Raw genomic sequence first — 20,293 nt, forward strand, 5'->3', positions numbered from 1 at the left:
TAAGTCAATTATACACTGACTAATAATAAATGTTGCACGCTACAATCAAAAAGAGGAACCATAAGTGACATAGCCGATTTAACCATGTAAAGAATGCTTATTCAAATCTTTGCAGCCCCACATGAGTAGATATATTACCATTTCTTCGGTGCTATGCTTAGGAAATCTTAGAGATCCTATTCTAATTGTTTCATTCGCTACATGGCACTTTGTTGACTGTTTTGTCACAAAGCTGAACTTCCAGAAATGAATCTTTAACGAGAGAAATAGAAAGGAAAGCCAACAGAAAGAAAACCGTTTAGAGACATAAATAAACAAAATTCGAGTGTTGGTTCCAGAGCTTTAGGTTTCCTGCTTAGATACCCTTGGGTTCTGAAGGAAGGAATGTTAGATCTGAATCATAAAACTTGAGATCTAAAACCATATAGCCATGATTAATTCAAAGAGATTAACAATAATCAAAAGAGCGGAAGTTTACACCTGAATCCATAGATTGATCTTGATTTTGGGTTTTGGATCTTCTAACCTTAGGGTTTTCTCCTTTAGCCGAATTTCTCTCTTAGATGGGGGTGAAGAGAATTAGAGAATGTAACCCTAGGTTAGGGACCATAACCCCTTATTTATAGATATTATACTTTTGTAATTTAACCCCTCAATAAATTATAATTACAACCTGGTATCTGCACATATAACCCCATGACTTATTTAAATACCCAATTAACCCAAATTAATTGATCACTTTAGTGGGTTATCCTGAAAGATAGCAATACACATTGATTAATCATATGTGCTCACAAATAGATTTATTAGATTAAATCCAACAATCTCCCACTTGGGCACCATATGATTCCTTAAATTGTGTATAACCTTATGAGCTCAAAAAATTGCTATCACTGAAAAGGTATTTCCGAACAATCTCGTCCATTAACTATATCAATATAGGATCAAAGCGGCCTTCGTCACATTTATCGTGACTCGACCCATCAATGGTCACATATACCAATACAATCAAACGACATAGATCAATCATGGATGTGTAGCATGAAAATTACATGCAATGTGATCAGTACATGTCTATTTTCAACTGGTCCTCCTTTAGTGAGGTCAAAACCAAACATATGTAACAGAGTGTCTTAACTGAATACTTTATTCTGATCAGACAATACAACCAAACATAAAGCACCACAAATACAAACTCCCACTAAAACATAATATCCTCAAATAATACCACACCCATATGAGCAGTATGCTCATGAAAGACCTTAGGTGGTAATCCCTTAGTAAGAGGATCAGCTATCATGGAGTTTGTCCCAATGTGCTCTATGGATATCTGTCCACTCTGTACCCTTTCTTTCACAACCAGGAACTTAATGTCAATATGTTTTGACTTAGTTGAGCTCCTGTTGTTATTGGAATACATTACTGCAGATTTATTGTCACAATATAACCTTAGTGGTCTTTCAACATTTTCCAAAATGCGCAGTCCCGTGACAAAATTTCGCAGCCATATTCCCTGATTGGATGCCTCATAGCAAGCTACAAATTCTGCTGCCATAGTGGAGGAAGCTACTAGTGTTTGTTTGACACTTTTCCATGATATAGCTCCTCCTGCTAACATATAAATGTAGCCTGATGTAGACTTCCTGCTATCTTGGCATCCAGCAAAATCAGAGTCCGAATACCCAATGACCTCTAATTTCTCTGATTTTCTGTATGTGAGCATGTAATCTTTTGTTTTCTGAAGATACCTCATAACCCTTTTGACTGCTATCCAATGATCCATACCAGGGTTGCTTAAGTATCTGCCTAACATCCCAACAATGTACGCAATATCCGGACGCGTACATACCTGAGCATACATTAGACTTCCTACAGCCGCAGCATAAGGAATCTTCTGCATTTCCTGAATTTCAAGGTTACCTTTAGGGCACTGATTGAGACTAAACTTGTCTCCTTTAGCAACAGGGGTGTCACCTGGTCTGCAATCTTGCATGCTAAACCTTTTAAGTACATTATCGATATAGCTCTTTTGTGATAATCCAAGAATACCCCGAGAGCGATCTCGATGTATCTGGATCCCTAATATAAAAGAGGCGTCCCTAAGATCTTTCATCTCGAAATTCTTTGATAGAAATCTCTTGGTTTCATGCAACATGCCTATATCATTAGTGGCAAGCAAGATGTCATCCACATACAGAACCAGAAAAATATACTGATAATTATTTGTTGAAACTTATGATACCATTGACGAGGAGCTTGCTTGAGTCCATAGATGGATTTCCTTAATTTGCAAACCATATTCTTTGGGTCTCCTGACACAAAGTTTTCTGGTTGCACCATATAAATCATCTCATCATTGTCTCCATTGAGAAATGCAGTCTTAACATCCATCTGATGTAACTTAAGGTTATAATGAGCAACAAGTGCCATGATTATTCTGAAAGAGTCTTTCGATAAAACCGGAGAGAAAGTCTCTGTATAATCAATGCCTTTGAGTATAGCCTTTAGCCATAAGACGTGCCTTATATCTCTCCACATTACCATTTGCATCCCGCTTGGTTTTAAAAATTCATTTACAACCAATTGGTTTTGCACCTTCTGGTAATGGGACAAGTTCCCAAACCTTATTGTCTTGCATAGACTTGTACTCTTCATTCATGGCATCAATCCATTGTTGAGAGTTAGAACTTTTCATGGCCTGAGGGAAGTTGATTGGATCATCTTCCAACATTCCACTACTTTCCTCATGTTCTTGGAGAAATACAATATAATCATCCGGAATAGCATTTCTCCTTTCTCTCGTGGATCTCCTTAATGGCACTGGTTCTTGAGGTTGTTGAGTTTGTTCTTCTAGAACAGGGAGTTGTTCAACATTATCATCTTGAGGTTCCGGATTTACTTCTTGAGCAACAACAGGTATAGGAACCTGAATATTATCAAAAGTAACTGTATGGATTGGATCTGAAGCCAATTCCTCCTCAAAACTAATGTCTCTAACCTTATTTCTCCCCCCAAACTCAACATCCTCAAAGAATGTTGCTGTTCCCGTCTCAAAAATATTCCTTATAGTGGGATCATAAAACTTATAGCCCCTAGAGCGTTCAGAGTATCCAATAAAGTAGCTGCTAACTGTTTTGGAGTGCAATTTCTTTTCATTTGGCCTATAAGGCCTTGCCTCAGCTGGACATCCCCAAATATGTAAATGCTTTAAACTGGGCTTTCGACCAGTCCAAAGCTCATAAGGTATTTTAGCAACTGCTTTACTTGGTACTCTATTCAGAATGTAAGCTGCTGTCTTAAGTGCTTCTCCCCAGAGTGACTCTGGTAAAGAAGAATGAGCAATCATACTTCTTACCATATCCTTAAGAGTCCTGTTTCGTCTTTCAGCTACACCATTCATGCTAGGTGAACCCGGCATGGTGTACTGTGGGACGATACCGCATTCCTCTAGGTATCTAGCAAATGGTCCTGGACGTTGTTCACCTGAACCATCATATCTACCGTAGTACTCACCACCACGATCAGATCTGACGGTTTTAATTCTTCTGTTGAGTTGATTCTCAACTTCAGCTTTATAGGCTTTGAACATGTCCAGAGACTCAGATTTTTCATGAATAAGATATAGGTGCCCATAACGTGAGTAATCGTCTATGAATGATATAAAATATTGTTGACCATTCCAGGATTCCGTAGGGAATGGCCCACAAATATCCGTATGTATCAATTCTAAGACATCCGAAGATCTGTTGGCACCTAATCTCTTCACTTTGGTCTGTTTTCCCTTGATACATTCAACACATACGTCGAAGTCCGAAAAATCAAGGGAATCCAAAATGCCATCAGACACAAGACGCTCAACTCTACCTTTTGAGATATGACCTAAGCGCTTATGCCATAATGTCGCCGAATTTTCCTTATTTAATTTACGCTTAGTACCACGTGATTCCACATGCAAGGATTCATTGTAAGAAGCAATTGTATCAAGCAAATATAGGTTGTCATAAATACTCAAGTAACCGGTTCCCACAACATTTGAATTAAAAGATAAACTGAATTGACTGTTTCCAAATGAACAAGAATAACCTGATTTGTCCAATACAGAAACAGAAACCAAATTCCGTCTAAAAGACGGTACTACAAAAGTATCTTTTAAATCCAAATAATAACCAGTTCCTAACAACAACCTAAAGTGCCCAATTGCTTCCACATCTACCGATTGTCCGTCGCCCACAAAGATGTGTCTTTCAACATCACTTGGCTTTCGGTAGCTCAGGCAACCCTGCATAGAAACACTTATGTGAGTAGTAGCACCAGAGTCTAACCACCAAGTGTTTCTAGGTACTGAAGCTAAATTAACCTCAGAACAGACCAAAGCAAGGAACGTACCCTTATTATCACGCCAGGCGTGATATTTTGTACAGTCCTTCTTTACATGTCCAGGCTTCTTACAGAAGAAACAACCCTGATTATCCTTATGTTGTTTCTTCTCAACTGGACCCTTAGCAGCTTCCTTATCATTCTTCCTTTTCTTGCCCTTATCCTTAGAGGCATAGGCCAAATGAGCACTTTCTGTCTTATCTTGCTTCAACCTGTCTTCTTCTTGCACACAGTATGAAATGAGCTCATTTAGAGTCCATTTCTCCTTTTGACAGTTATAACTGACCTTAAATTGGTTAAACTGTGCAGGAAGAGACAACAAAACCAGATGCACTAATAACTCGTCACAAAGATCGAGTTTAAGTGCCTTAAGCTTTGAAGCAATATGAGACATTTCCATAATGTACTCCCTGATATTTCCTTTGCCCTTATACTTCATTGAAATCAAGCGAGCTAAAAGCGTGCTTGTTTCTACCTTATCGTTTTTCGCAAAACGCTTCTCAATTTCGGCAAGGAAATCTTTAGCCTTAGTAATCCCTTCGGATTCTATGCCCCTGAAGGCTTCCGGAACGCCGCGCTTAATGATCATAAGACTCATGCGATTTGAACGCTCCCACTTCTCATGCTCCTTCTTTGCATCAGGAGTGCTATCCGCATTGAGAGGTTGGGGTTGTTCAGTTCTTAATGCATAGTCAAGATCCATGCAGCCAAGAACAATTAATATGTTCTCTTTCCAAACCTTGAAGTTTGTCCCATTTAGCATGGGAATTGAGTTGATGTTAGCAGAAATTGTTGCAGCAGATGCATTAGCTGAAATAAAACAAAAATGCTCACATCAATAACCATAATCAATAAAATTCAAATAATGACAATCCCCATCCAAGATACCGGCACAACATTAATATCAAGTCTTTGGACAGTAATATTAACTTGTAAGTGATAACAATCTGACGACTTCCAGAAGACTATAATTCGAGGACTTTCACGTAGAAGGTTACAATCTGACGACCTTCACAACAACTAATGAAAGCTCTAATTCAACAGCATCAACATCGGGAGTTACAATCTGACGACTCTCATATTCTCAAGGAGCCAAGACGAAGATTACAAATGACGATCTTTGCAACGCTTCGACAGAAAGAGACTACAAATCGACGGTCTCTTCAAACCAAGACGCGGAAATCCTCCCCGCGTACCAGTATCAAGACGTACCGCGTTCATAGCCACGAACGAAGCCTTCGGCTCGGTTCGAATGGCCCCGTCTCGTCGAGATAGCCGATTTTCATATGTAATTCGTCCAATTCCGACGTACGGTTTGAAAGTTATGACCTGTTCTTCGTAGCAAGTTGCATTCTGAAGTCCGTCTGCAAGACTGGACTTCGTCAGAACATTGGACTTAGCCTGAAGCCCGCCAAGCCCGCCTAAGGTTCGCCTCTGCATTACAGAGTCAAAGCGCACATGCTCAACTCTGCGTTTTCAACATCAAAACGCAGAGTTAATCTCTAAAATAGCACAACTGTGCGTTTTCAGCCGTTAACAGGCTCAACTCTGCGTTTTCAACATCTAAACGCAGAGTTAATCTCTAAAACAGCACAACTGTGCGTTTTCAGCCTTTAAACAGGTCAACTGTGCGTTTTCAGGCCAACTGTGCGTTTATGGGCTCAACTGTGCGTTTTTAGTCTAAAACAGGCCAACTGTGCGTTTACGGGTCCAGCTGTGCGTTTTTAGCCTTAACTGTGCGTTTACGGGCCCAGCTGTGCGTTTTCAGCCTCAACTGTGCGTTTTCAGCCCCAGCTGTGCGTTTTCAGCCTCAACTGTGCGTTTCAGGTCCAGACTGTGCGTTTTCAGCCTTAACTGTGCGTTTACGACTTTTTGGGGATCCTTGATCGAGCATCTTGCCGCGTTCTGCAGCAACAAGGAGTTTTGGAGACCAGCAACAGGAGCTTCTTCCTTGGCTTATTAACCGAACTTTCGGTTCAAATCAACTCTTTTTCAAGAGTTCAAACTCGTTCAGAGTTATCAACTCGATCAGAGTTCAAAACTTGCTCTGCAAGTTCTTCTAAAACTCGTCAGAGTTATCAACTCGATCAGAGTTCAAAACTTGCTCTGCAAGTTCTTCTAAAACTCGTTCAGAGTTATCAACTCGTCAAGAGTTATTTCAAAACTTGCCACGCAAGTTCTCCACAGCGTCAAATCGTGAGGAGAAGACATCGTTCCAGTGAATCAAGACGTTCGGATCGTCAACGAGAAGCAAACTCGACGCGAGCATTCGAGGGAGGCATCTCATCGCCACCGTGAAGAACCCAGAATTAAACAAAGGGGAGAATCAAATTCATTCTCCTCTCTTTTGTAATCGGAATCCAAATTGTAATTGATTTTGAGAGAAATACAAGTCAATTGGCTGGGGACAAGCTTCTCTGACGAAGAAGTGGTGGTGCAATCCGACGTTCATCTCACTGGAACGACCGTTGAAACTCTGATTATCGAGTTTGATCAAGCCAAGTACGAGGAGGCCATCTCCTCCGGATCCCTTAGCCCCAAGGCTATGCGTAAGATCCACAAAGTTTCCGAGGAGACTAAAGCTCCAGTTGTGGCCAACTCATCTAAAGACTATCTCCCATGGGGGTTGCACTGTTCATACAGTCCCCTCCCTAAAGGAGAAGATTCGACTTCGGCACGACTCCAAAGCCGATCCTCCAATCAACGCGAACTCCGCGTTTGCGAGCCTCAACATGAGCTCTGCATAGGCCAAGCTAGACGCAACCCTTAGGGGTGCGTTTCCCAAATAGAACGCAGCCTTCAGAGGCACGTTCCAACATCAGAACGCAGACCTCAAAACTGCATTGATCTGGCTGAACGCAACTCTCAGGAGTGCGTCCCAGAACTAAAACGCAAATCTCAGGAGTGCGTTCCAAAATCTAAACGCAGACATCAAACCTGCGTTGATCTGGCTGAACGCAACTCTCAAGAGTGCGTCCCAGAACCAAAACGCAACTCTCAGGAGTGCGTTTCACAAACTGAACGCAACTCTCAGGAGTGCGTTTCTGAATCCGAACGCAGATCACAGGACTGCGTTTCACTAGCAAAACGCAGACTTTGGTCTTGCGTTAATCAAGCTAAACACGACCATCGTGTTCCTTCTTTGGAACACGATGTGATTCGTCGTGTTCAAAATGATCAACATGGATTTAAAATTTATGAACCAGTCCCATCCTTTAACGGACAGGGGGTTCCATCTCTACCCTCACGCTCGGTGAGAGGTGCCAAGGAGACTAAAACTCCAAAGATTGCTCCTATGCCAAAGGAAACCCTCTCCTTTAGCCGCCGAGATTACTCGAGCAGCCCCACCTCTAAAGGAGTGGGCTCAGTTTATGTCAAACGCAGCCCTCAGTGGTGCGTTGTGCAATCAAAACGCAGCCTTCAAAACTGCGTTGATTTGGCAGAACGTAACTCTCAGGAGTGCGTTTCAGAACCAAAACGCAACTCTCAGGAGTGATTTCAAGATCCAAAACGCAGACTTACAAACTGTGTTAACCAATAAAAACACAACCGGCAAAGGTTCGTTTCATCAACAAAACGCAGACTTCGGTCTAGCGTTAGTAAAACAGAACACGACCCTCGTGTTTCTTCTTCAGAACACGATGCGATTCGTCGTGTTCAAAAAAATCAACGTGGACTCAAGATCCATATTCACCAGGAGCTAGTCTCATCCTTTAATGGACAGGGGGTTCCATCTCTACCCTCACGCTCTGTGAGAGGTTCATCCCAAGTCTCTGACTTGCGGGAATTGCTGTCAATGTTCAACCGACCGACGAATGTCGTTTTGCTCAATAATCGACGACATCATCACAGGAAGAAGACTTTAGAGGTTGAATACCTTGGAGTAACTATAACATGGTTGGTAGAGGGAGATCATCAACCCTTAATTCTGACGAGTCAGATCATTCTCCAAGCGTCAGAGAAATCGCTAACGAGTTTGAAGGAGTCTACCAATGCACTCGGACGCGAACAGGAGCCATTCCCCCTGTCAACTATCGGAGTTTGGCCAGAGAAACTAATTCCGATGACGAACACTCAGCCATTGCAGAGTCCCAGTCATCAAGCTCTTTTGTTGAACATAAGAGTTTCGCTTATATGACGGGAAACCATGAAGATCTCGCAAAGAGACTTGATGAACAGGAGGCCATGCTCAAATCTCAGCAGGAGGCTATCAATGAACTCATGGCCATGTTGACTCAAATCGTCGCAGACAAGGCCAAATCTCAGGAGACAGATCCGCCGCTTAGGCAAGAATCTTCCCGGAGAGGAAAAGCGTCTTCATCCCGACCTCACACAAGCAAAGGGAAGGGAAAAGTGGTTGATGATGCGGCTTCTGACCAAGAAGCCCACAGCCTGGAATCTTCCTCTGATGAAGGAAGAGAGAATGAGAACGAGCAGAATCTTCAGTCTGCCAAAATGGAAGAATTGGAAGCCCGCCTTAAAGCCATTGCTAACAGAAGCGAGCTCCAAGATGAGGGAGTTATCAGACCCTATCCTGCCGAATGGGATGCAGCCCCTTATCCTCCAAAGTTCGAGGTCCCGACGCTACAAACTTTTGACGGCACGGGATCACCGAACCAACATATTTATCATTTCAAGTCACAGACTGGAAATGTAATATCAAACGATGCCATACTGGTTCGATTGTTCATTGGCACCCTCAAAGGAATTGCCTTTGAATGGTTCAGGAAACTACCTGCGGGCTGTATCCAAAAGTGGGCGGATCTAGAGAGACTTTTCCTGTCAAGATTCTTTGAAGAGGATACAGAAGTCTCTATCCATACCCTTCTCGCCACCAAGCAGAAGAAGAGGGAGTCCGTCAGAGCCTTCGTCAAAAGGTTTCGATCCATGGCTCTCCGGTGTTCATCAGGTATGACACAATCTACCTTAGTAGAGACCTGTCGACACAACTTGCAAACCAACCTCCTAGCCCGAATAGGAGTTGCAGAATGCCGTTCTTGGAGACAACTAATCTCTCAAGGCGAGCAGGCTCAAAAAATCATTGCCAGGATCAAAGCTGAAGAACAAAGTAGGCAGGATCAACCTGAGCAATCGGACCAAGCCCAACCTTCTCCAGAACAATCGGACCAAGTCTAATCTCCTCAGTCAGAAGGGGAAGATACTACGGCCACTGAAGCTAATCCTCTTCAGTAGGATGGCGGGTCCAGATAATGGCCTACCTGGTGAGGTGACTCTATTCCGACTTCATGGATAGTGCCTCACTAGGTGATGTGCCCTGTTTACCTCTTTTTATGCCCCTGCTAAGTCTTAATCAAGACTGGGGGTTGATTACTTGGAATCCACTGGATTAAGAGTAACGAATCTTTCACATCGTCAAGTTAACATTACACTTCTGACGATCATCATCCCCACAGAGTATGCATTCAATTTGCATCACTCCCAATTTGTCACGTTAACAATACACCTCTGACAAAACCCACTTATCAATCCTCATCAATAGGATGATAAGTCCCCAAAGTTGCTCCAATCGCAACATAAATCCTGCCACGTTAACAATACACCTCTGACAAAACCCACTTATCAATCCTCATCAATAGGATGATAAGTCCCCAAAGTTGCTCCAATCGCAACACAAATTCTTGTCACGTTAACAATACACCCCTGACAAAACCCACTTATCAATCCTCATCAATAGGATGATAAGTCCCCAAAGTTGCTCCAATCGCAACACAAATTCTTGTCACGTTAACAATACACCTCTGACAAAATCCACTTATCGACTCTCTCCAATAGAGCGATAAGTTCTCAAAATTGCTTCCATAGCAATATCTTTCTTGTCACGTTAACACTACACCTCTGACAAAAATCCACTTATCGACTCTCTCCAATAGAGCGATAAGTTCTAAAGTTGCTCCAATCGCAACACAAATTCTTGTCACGTTAACACTACACCTCTGACAAAAATCCACTTATCGACTCTCTCCAATAGAGCGATAAGTTCTCAAAATTGCTTCCATAGCAATATTCTTCTTGTCACGTTAACACTACACCTCTGACAAAAATCCACTTATCGACTCTCTTCAATAGAGCGATAAGTCCTCAAAATTGCTTCCATAGCAATATTCTTCTTGTCACGTTAACACTACACCTCTGACAAAATCCGCTTATCGACTCTCTTCAATGGAGCGATAGGTCCACAAACTCGTCAAGTTAACACCACACCTCTGACGACCAAATCAACTTATCGACTCTCTTCAATAGAGCGATAGGTCCATAAAATACTGTTATGTTAACATAACACCTCTAACAGTCAACCCCCCTAATGAACTTGTTAATTCTTTCGGTGTTTCAAGCTACACAGGAAGAAATGACATCAAAAATCCTTGCCTTCACGCATGGGAGACTTTATCTCGATCCCTAATTAGAGATAAGTCTGCATCTAACACATGCTGCCGGGTAGCCTATTCCCGCAATAATAGCAAAGCCTACGTATTCAATATCGTAGCAGGTCGTTATTAATAACGCCAAAATCCATGCCTTACACGCATGGGGAATTTTATCCTGAATCCTAAGTAGGGATAAGTCAATGTCTAACACACGTTGCCGGTTAGTCTTTTACCGTGAAAAGGACATCAAAATCCATGCCTCACACGCATGGGGGACTTTATCTTGATCCCTAAATAGAGATAAGTCTACGCCTAACACGCGTTGCCGGTTAGTCTTTTACCGTGAAAAGGACATCAAAATCCATGCCTCACACGCATGGGGGACTTTATCTTGATCCCTAAATAGAGATAAGTCTACGCCTAACACGCGTTGCCGGTTAGTCTTTTCCCGTCAAAATGACAAAGTCTATGTATTCAAAATCATAGCATCAAGACTAAGAGAGTTCATTCTCTTAGCACAACGTTACATGTGGAACGGACCTAGATAATTCACATGCTAGCCCGACTCAAACGGTAGTCGGTAAAGGCTTATCAAATCCGTTGATGGCTGAGGGTTTGCCAAAAATCCTACGCACATTTGCAGGCCCATCAGCTTAATAGATGTGAGTCGAGACTTAAAACAGATGCGCCAAAGACAAGTCTCAAAGACTTAGTCAAAAATGCACGGAAGCCACTTCCATGTCTTAAGTCAAAATGTTGACCCGCGATGCAAAAAACCAAACGCCGAGGTCACACCTGTGTTCCAAATTCAACATGCAACGGTGAAACCCGCATCTCAAGTTCAAAATGCAGGGTCCACCCCCACATTCCAGAAGCAGGATTATGGCACATACCTTCACACAGGTCCTGCATGGAAAATCCGTTCAACCAAGCTGCTTTCGAAGCGAGTGCAGAGAACAACTCCTTTGTGACAAGGAATCAACAGCTCCAAGATCAGAGTTGAGATCCAAAGTATTCCGAAAATTCGTCCCAGTCAACCGCGAACTTTCGAAAACTTTGGAGGGGGTTCTGTAGGCTGTCTAAAAATCACAATAGATAGTTAATCCCTCATCAAACACCGATGATGGAAGTTATAATCTGACGACTTCCAGAAGGCTACAATTTGAGGACTTTCACGTAGAAGGTTACAATCTGACGACCTTCACAACAACTAATGAAGGCCCCAATTCAACAGCATTCACAATCAACATCGGGAGTTACAACCTGACGACTCTCATATTTTCAAGGAGCCAAGACGAAGATTACAAGAGGACGATCTGTGCAAAGCTCTAGCAAAAGAGACTACAAATTGACGGTCTCTTCATATTAAAATGCAGATATCTCTCAAACCGTAAGGAATTTGGCAAAACGGAGGAAGCGAACCGAAGCCTTCGGCTAGGTTCGGATGGCCCCGTCTCGTCGAGATAGCCGATTTTCATATGTAATTCGTCCAATTCCGACGTACGGTTTGAAAGTTATGACCTGTTCTTCGTAGCAAGTAATGTTCTGAAGACCGTCTGCAAGACTGGACTTCATCAGAACATTGGACTTAGCCTGAAGCCCGCCAAGCCCGCCTAAGGTTCGCCTCTGCATTACAGAGTCAAAGCGCACATGCTCAACTCTGCGTTTTCAACATCAAAACGCAGAGTTAATCGCTAAAACAGCACAACTGTGCGTTTTCAGCCTTTAAACAGGCTCAACTCTGCGTTTTCAATCTAGAAACGCAGAGTTAATCTTTAAAACAGCACAACTGTGCGTTTTTAGCCTGAAACAGGCCAACTGTGCGTTTACGGCTCAACTGTGCGTTTATGGGCTCAACTGTGCGTTTTTAGCCTGAAACAGGCCAACTGTGCGTTTACGGCTCAACTGTGCGTTTACAGGCCCAGCTGTGCGTTTTCAGCCTCAGCTGTGCGTTTTCAGCCTCAACTGTGCGTTTTCAGCCCAGCTGTGCGTTTTTCAGCTCCAGCTGTGCGTTTTCAGCCCCAGCTGTGCGTTTTTCAACCTCAACTGTGCGTTTCAGGTCCAGAAACGCACAGTTCGAGCCCAGAACGCTGTTTTCAGCGTTTAACTCGTTCAAGCACGATTTGAACGGTTCCAGAACCGTTTTCTCCCCAAGATTTTAGGGGATCACTACCCTATCATGGAGAGATTTATGGGGAGCAGTTAGACCCCATTAAACCCTCATTAAGGAGATATTTAAGGGGGCGGTTATACCCTTAACCCCCTATAAATACCTCAAAACTCAACTGAGTTCGGATCCTCTTTTTTGGAGGGGGGGAGCTGACTTTTTGGGGATCCTTGATCGAGCATCTTGCCGCGTTCTGCAGCAACAAGGAGTTTTGGAGACCAGCAACAGGAGCTTCTTCCTTGGCTTCTTAACCGAACTTTCGGTTCAAATCAACTCTTTTTCAAGAGTTCAAACTCGTTCAGAGTTATCAACTCGATCAGAGTTCAAAACTTGCTCTGCAAGTTCTTCTAAAACTCGTTCAGAGTTATCAACTCGATCAGAGTTCAAAACTTGCTCTGCAAGTTCTTCTAAAACTCGTTCAGAGTTATCAACTCGTCAAGAGTTATTTCAAAACTTGCCACGCAAGTTCTCCACAGCGTCAAATCGTGAGGAGAAGACATCGTTCCAGTGAATCAAGACGTTCGGATCGTCAACGAGAAGCAAACTCGACGCGAGCATTCGAGTGAGGCATCTCATCGCCACCGTGAAGAACCCAGAATTAAACAAAGGGGAGAATCAAATCCATTCTCCTCTCTTTTGTAATCGGAATCCAAATTGTAATTGATTTTGAGAGAAATACAAGTCAAATTTCTTTCATTGTCTTTTTACTGCAAATTTCCAACAAGAGGTTGGGGTTGTTTAGTTCTTAATGCATAGTCAAGATCCATGCAGCCAAGAACAATTAATATGTTCTCTTTCCAAACCTTGAAGTTTGTCCCATTTAGCATGGGAATTGAGTTGATGTTAGCAGAAATTGTTGCAGCAGATGCATTAGCTGAAATAAAACAAAAATGCTCACATCAATAATCATAATTATTAATTAATAAAATTCAAATAATGACAATCCCCATCCAAGATATCTGACACAACATTAATATCAAGTCTTTGGACAGTAATATTAACTTGTAAGTGATACCTTGTTGCAATGATCAAACATTGACAATAACTCATGTCAAATAATGAAACTATCTTTGGATCGATTCATTATTCACATGTAAACCTTATAATTGTTACACGCTTATCATCGCAGATGTGTATACAGTCTAAATAAATATTAACCTTCCTTTGGGCCGATTAAATATTTACACGAAAGCATACACACAAACATCTCACATTCCTCATGAACAATCTACACAAGAGAGGTTACTTTGGCAACTTCTTGTTTCAATTAATCAATTGGAGTGAGAGACAACCTTAATACCTTAGTGTCATAATATTTGAATTAGATAATTGATTAAAAACCAAATTAGATTTAAATTTTAATTTAAATCAACTGAATTTCTAAAAACTTAATTGGGGTCTCACAGCTTAATTAGGGCCCATAACTTAATTGAATAAATTAAGTATACCAAAGTGGACCCATGAAAAGCCGAGGCTTAACCATAGTGAACACGAAGTTTGCTTGACTTCGAACGCGAGGTTCGACTGTATTGAGTACGAGACTCACTTAAGCACGAACGCGAGGTTCGTTTGAAAAATGAATGTGAGGTTCAACTTGAGAACAAACACGAGGTTCGTTAAAAAAAATGAACGCGAGGTTCGACTGAAGCACGAACGCGAGGTTCGTCTGAAGCACGAACACGAGGTTCGTCTGAAGCACGAACGTGAGGTTCGTCTGAAGCACGAACGCGAGGTTCGACTGAAGCACGAACGCGAGGTTCGTCTGAAACACGAACGCGAGGTTTGACTGAAGCACGAACGCGAGGTTCGTCTGAAACACGAACGCGAGGTTCGACTGAAGAACGAACGCGAGGTTCGTTCAAATTAAGCTTGACGCTCACCTGAGTTGAGCGCGAGGCTCACATGAGAACGAACGCGAAGTTCGTTAAAATTGAGCTTGACGCTCACCTGAGTTGAGCGCGAGGCTCACATGAGAACGAACGCGAAGTTCGTTAAAATTGAGCTTGACGCTCACCTGAGTTGAGCGCGAGGCTCACATGAGAACTGAACGCGAAGTTCGGTTAAATTTGAGAACGAACGCGAGGTTCATTTGAGGTAACCACCTCCTTAATTTTCGCCACGTTTCACGTACGAACCCTTAGGGTTTCAAACTGAAACCGCCGCCATTAAATCAAAAAACAGATCTAGAATAAAAAAAATGAGTTTTTTCTTGATCCAGATCCAAGAAAAAACCTCCGAAAAATCCAAAAAATTCCAAAAAGTTACTGTTCATCCGGGAAAAAACTTTACTGTTCACCCGAAAAATTTTTGTTGCTGTTCATCCGAACAAAAAACTTTTCTGTTCATCCGAACAAAAAATTTACTGTTCATCCGAAAAACAAAACTGAATCTTTAACCAGAGATTTAAGATCAAAAACCCAATAAAACTTAAATCCCTACGAACTAATCAAGGTGGCTCTGATACCACTTGTTAGATCTGAATCATAAAACTTGAGATCTAAAACCATATAGCCATGATTAATTCAAAGAGATTAACAATAATCAAAAGAGTGGAAGATTATACCTGAATCCATAGATTGATCTTGATTTTGGGTTTTGGATCTTCTAACCTTAGGGTTTTCTCCTTTAGCCGAATTTCTCTCTTAGATGGGAGTGAAGAAAATTAGAGAATGTAACCCTAGGTTAGGGACCATAACCCCTTATTTATAGATATTGTACTTTTGTAATTTAGCCCCTCAATAAATTATAATTACAACCTGGTATCTGCACATATAACCCCATGACTTATTTAAATACCCAATTAACCCAAATTAATTGATCACTTTAGTGGGTTATCCTGAAAGATAGCAATACACATTGATTAATCATATGTGCCCACAATTAGATTTATTAGATTAAATCCAACAAGGAATACTCTCTGAAATCGGTTTGAGCTCCAAATTCTACCTCAGGAAGGCCTTTGCAGCATAACATTCAACTTCATATTTGGGTCACATCTAAGGCGAATTCCAAGCCAAAGAACTATTAGAGGAACAAAAAATAGCAGAAGAATATCCTTTTTTAAATGTTTAATAGAAAAGCATATGAAACTTAAACGTGTGTCGAGAGCAAGAGAAGGATGTTGATTAGTATAGAGAATGAATATTGGGAAAAGAATATGTTATTTTTCTTAATCTAATGAAAGAATACAATGGTCCTTATATAGAGAGAGGAGTGAGCTATACAAGGAAGTAATACTAATATACCATGATTCTAGGAATCATAACTATACCATATATATCTATACTATATATATTTATACCATATATTCTAATACCATATGTTCTAATACTTCCCCTCAAGTTGGCACACATATGTCAAACATACCCAACTTGCTAATTAACTTGTGAAATATCTTCCTCGTTACTACCTTGGTGAGTATGTCAGCCAGCTGATCTTCCGAGCATACATGAGGGACGGAAATAACTTTCTCTTCTAACTTTTCTTTGATGAACATGCTTTGTCCTATCATGCTGAACTGGATTATGTACGATATGGCATGATGCTTTGTTATCACAGTATAGCATCATAGGTTCTTTTGGAGAGAAACTTAGATTTGTCAGTAGTAATTTCAACCATAATAACTCTTGGATACCGATTGCCATTCCTTGATATTCTACTTCTGCGCTTGATCGGGATACCACATTTTGCTTCTTACTCCTCCAAGTAACCAAGTTCCCCCCTACAAATGTGAAGTACCCTGATGTAGACCTTCGGTCACATATATTTCCTGTCCATTCAGCATCAGTATATCCTTCAACCTTTAGGAAGTTCTCATTTCTTTGAAACAAGATTCCTTTTCCAGGGGCTGCCTTAAGATAGCTGATGATCTTCATAACTACCTGCATATGCTTCTCCCCTGGATTATGCATGAACTGACTGACGGTACTCAATGCATATGATGTATCAGGCCTTGTATGTGTCAAATACATCAATTTTCCCACCAATCTCTGATAGCGCCCTTTATCAACGGGCACTTGTTCTGTTTCAACTTCTAATTTCACTCCTTCTTCCATTGGAGTTTCTGATGGTTGACAAGCAGACATCCTAGTTTCATTTAGCAAATCTAGAGTATATTTCCTCTGAGATAGGAAGATGCCTTTCGATGACTGATAATCATATTTTATTATAATTTTCTACCCTCATTATCTATTTTATATGAATAAATATACCACTAATAATTGCTTTTATATTTAATTACAGGTTAATGAAGAATAAATCCTAAAAATCCCATCTCTCAACAAAGGCCATAGAGTAAATGAATAAATAAGTGAAATTCAAGAAGCCAAAGTAAAATATTTGAATTTTAAAAGCCCAAATGTCCCAAATGTCCATGGCAGCTCCTCCTCTCTTTTCACAAATTTGAATTTTAAAAGCCCAAATGTCCCAAATGTCCATGGCAGCTCCTCCTCTCTTTTCACAAATGAATTTTGAATTTTTGGAGGCCCAAAACCCATCAAGAAACTCAACCAATTCTCAAGTGAAATATAAGGATGTTAAGGCCCAAAGCCCATCAAATGAATACACCAAATCAAGCTCCATTAGACCGGATTATGCTGCAGCTCTTCACCTTTTGATTTTGAAAATCAAATACTGGACTTTGGATTGCTGGAATTGCTCTAGGTCGGACTGGACTGCTGCAGTTTTTGGGCCGAAAATCAAATGCAAGGATTGGGCCGGTTGTTTGAATGTGCTGCAGATTTCCAAAGATGAAGACCGGACTTGTTTTCTAGGCTGGACCTAATGCAATGCAACTTGGATTTTCATTTTTGAAATCAAAATCATGAATGGGCCGAACTTGGAATGAATGTTGCAGACATGGGATTTACATCAAATGAACTTTCATTACATGGGCCGAAAACAAATGAAGCTATAATAGGCCAGACTTGCTTGGATTTTCACAAGAAAATCAAATGAAATATGAACTTAGTTGCTGCAATCAAAACCGGACTTGGAAATGTATTGGGCCTTGGAAAATCAAATGAATGTTGGGCTAGAGAAGAACAAAAAGCAAATTCAAATGTGGAGATTGTTGCTTGGGGCTCAAGACAAATCCAATGGCTCATATTCATTGAAGATTACTATAAATAGGGGTAGAGAGTGAGGGGTTAATGGTGTGAAAAATTTTGTAAACTCCTTTTGGAGAGGAGGGCTACTCTTAATTGAGAAGGCCTTCCAAAAATTGTAACTTTAGTTGCAATTAATAATAATAAATTTTCCCTCTTTAAATTTGTTCTTTCTCCTCTTTGTTGAATGATGAGGATGGAGATGAAGAGCAAATTGAAGGTTTGTATTTCTTTTCTCTTTTATTTCTTTTTAGTAATTTTTTTATTATTGCTTATTAGTTAGATTTAAATTCATGCTTGTAGTATAGATTTATTTTCTTGTCTTTTTATTTCTTTTTGCAATTTAATTTGTAGAATAGATTTATTTTCTTGCATTTAATTTTTGTAATATATTTTGTAGTGTAAATTTTTATTTTCTTTGTAGTTAGATTTATTTATTGTTCATAGTTTAGATTTTTCTTTTCTTTTTATTTTTGTAATTAGTTCTTTTTCTTGTTTTTATTTCTTAAAGATGTGAATTTAATTCTTGTAGGAAGTTTAGAATTATATAAAACTAGTCTAATTTCCTTTATATTGTATGAATTATTCTCTTGCACTTAAAATGTTCATGTTTAGGATAATCAACTAGAGAACTAATCGGTAGAAGAAGAATTTGATAATCTATGCTTATCTTAAATGGTTTGATAGGTTATGCTTATGAATTCTAGGATTATTATCATGTTGTTGTTCTTATCATGAATAGTAATTTTAACTTAGATGATAATTTGATAGGTTACACTTTCCTTAAATGGTTTGATAATCTATGCTTAATAAATCTAAGTTGAAATATGATAAAAAGAGAATAGTTTATATTTTGTAATTGAAATTGGTTAGTGGATTATATTCTAGATTTCTTACCTCTTTTGAATCCTTCATCTTAACTTTCTTAAATTTTCTTTTCATTTTTGGTTTTATTTCTTGATTTTATTAATTCATATTTCTTGCCTTATGATTTCATTTATTCTTTAATTCTTCCTTCTCTCCTCTAAAATTCAATTTATTACCTCTTGCATATAAATCAAAACAACCACTCATACAATCACACTTATTCTTTATTCCTAATTGTCACGCACAAAATATAAGAACCAAGTTTAATAATCTCTTAAAATCACCTTCTTCGTGGGATCGATATCTTTTTATACTATAACTTGATAAATTGTGCACTTGCAATTTTGGTACATAATTATGCCGCATCAAGTTTTTGGCGCCGTTGCCGGGGAAGGTGCTAAAATAGGATTTTATTAACTTGATTCTTTAACTTGTGTATTTTTCTTGTGAAGGAACCGCTTGGAGCTTGAAAATCTTAGATTGAAGATCAAGAATTTGGAGCATTGCTTTCGGGTAAGTCTTCTTTCTAGTTTTCAATTCCACCCTCTTTAGTTAGATTTACAATTAGAGACAATTAGGATTTAAAAAAAAGATTTTATTTTTGTTGACCATAATAAAATTCATCTTTCACTTGGACATTAACTAACAAGATAATAAATTCAAACATGAGTCATCTTCTCACATTTGATTGTTGTTGACCATAATTTAAAAAAAAAAGATTTTCTTTTTTTTATACTTTTTAGTCGCTTTTAATTTCTAGGATTGCATTTCATATAGTGTAGGAATTCACCAAAGTGATTGTTGCACTTGATTTGGCACACACTTAAAACATTCTTATGGGCAAAACCCCAATCAAGATAAGGTAAGGGATTTCATCACCCTTTCCTTAGCCCACAAATCACTAATTCCTCACTTCACAAACCCAAGCCTTCTAAAACTCATTAGACGTTGGCCCCTAAGGATTCGAGCTCAATAAGGAACAAGAAATCCTTAAGTGAACGGTTTAAGTTTTCTCAGAATAGTTGGTGTCTAAGGCAAGGTTTAGGGGTTGCGTAAAGCGCTCCGCAAGGAAAGAGGTACTTAATTGATCTTTGATCACCCTCTAGTACTATCCTTACCTGGCTAACTACCTGGGTAAAACTTTGATATTTTCACTGTAGGAGTTTTTGGTTAGGAGCTGGTCTAGTGGAGTTAGGCTAAACCCTAGAATTAGAGTTGATTGAAAAGTGACTGCTTTGATTTATTTTAATTAGGATTTTTTTCTTTTCCTTTATCTCCTCATAAAAAAAACTAATTTTCTTTCTTTCTTTCCTTAAAAAAAATTTGTTTTGGTGTATGCAATTTTGGGTTCGGGATAATTTTCATCGCTTAATCCGTGTTGAACCAATCTA

General features: G+C 39.9%; 1 protein-coding gene across 1 annotated transcript; it reads right to left on the minus strand.

The window, feature by feature from the left end:
- On the minus strand, positions 16,353-17,015 carry LOC109838399 (uncharacterized mitochondrial protein AtMg00810-like). The gene has a single exon (XM_020406849.1). The coding sequence runs from the start codon at positions 17,013-17,015 to the stop codon at positions 16,353-16,355; it is 663 nt and encodes a 220-aa protein (XP_020262438.1).

The sequence above is a fragment of the Asparagus officinalis genome, chromosome 4 (assembly GCF_001876935.1).
Source record: "Asparagus officinalis chromosome 4, Aspof.V1, whole genome shotgun sequence".
NCBI classification, from domain to species: Eukaryota; Viridiplantae; Streptophyta; class Magnoliopsida; order Asparagales; family Asparagaceae; genus Asparagus; species Asparagus officinalis.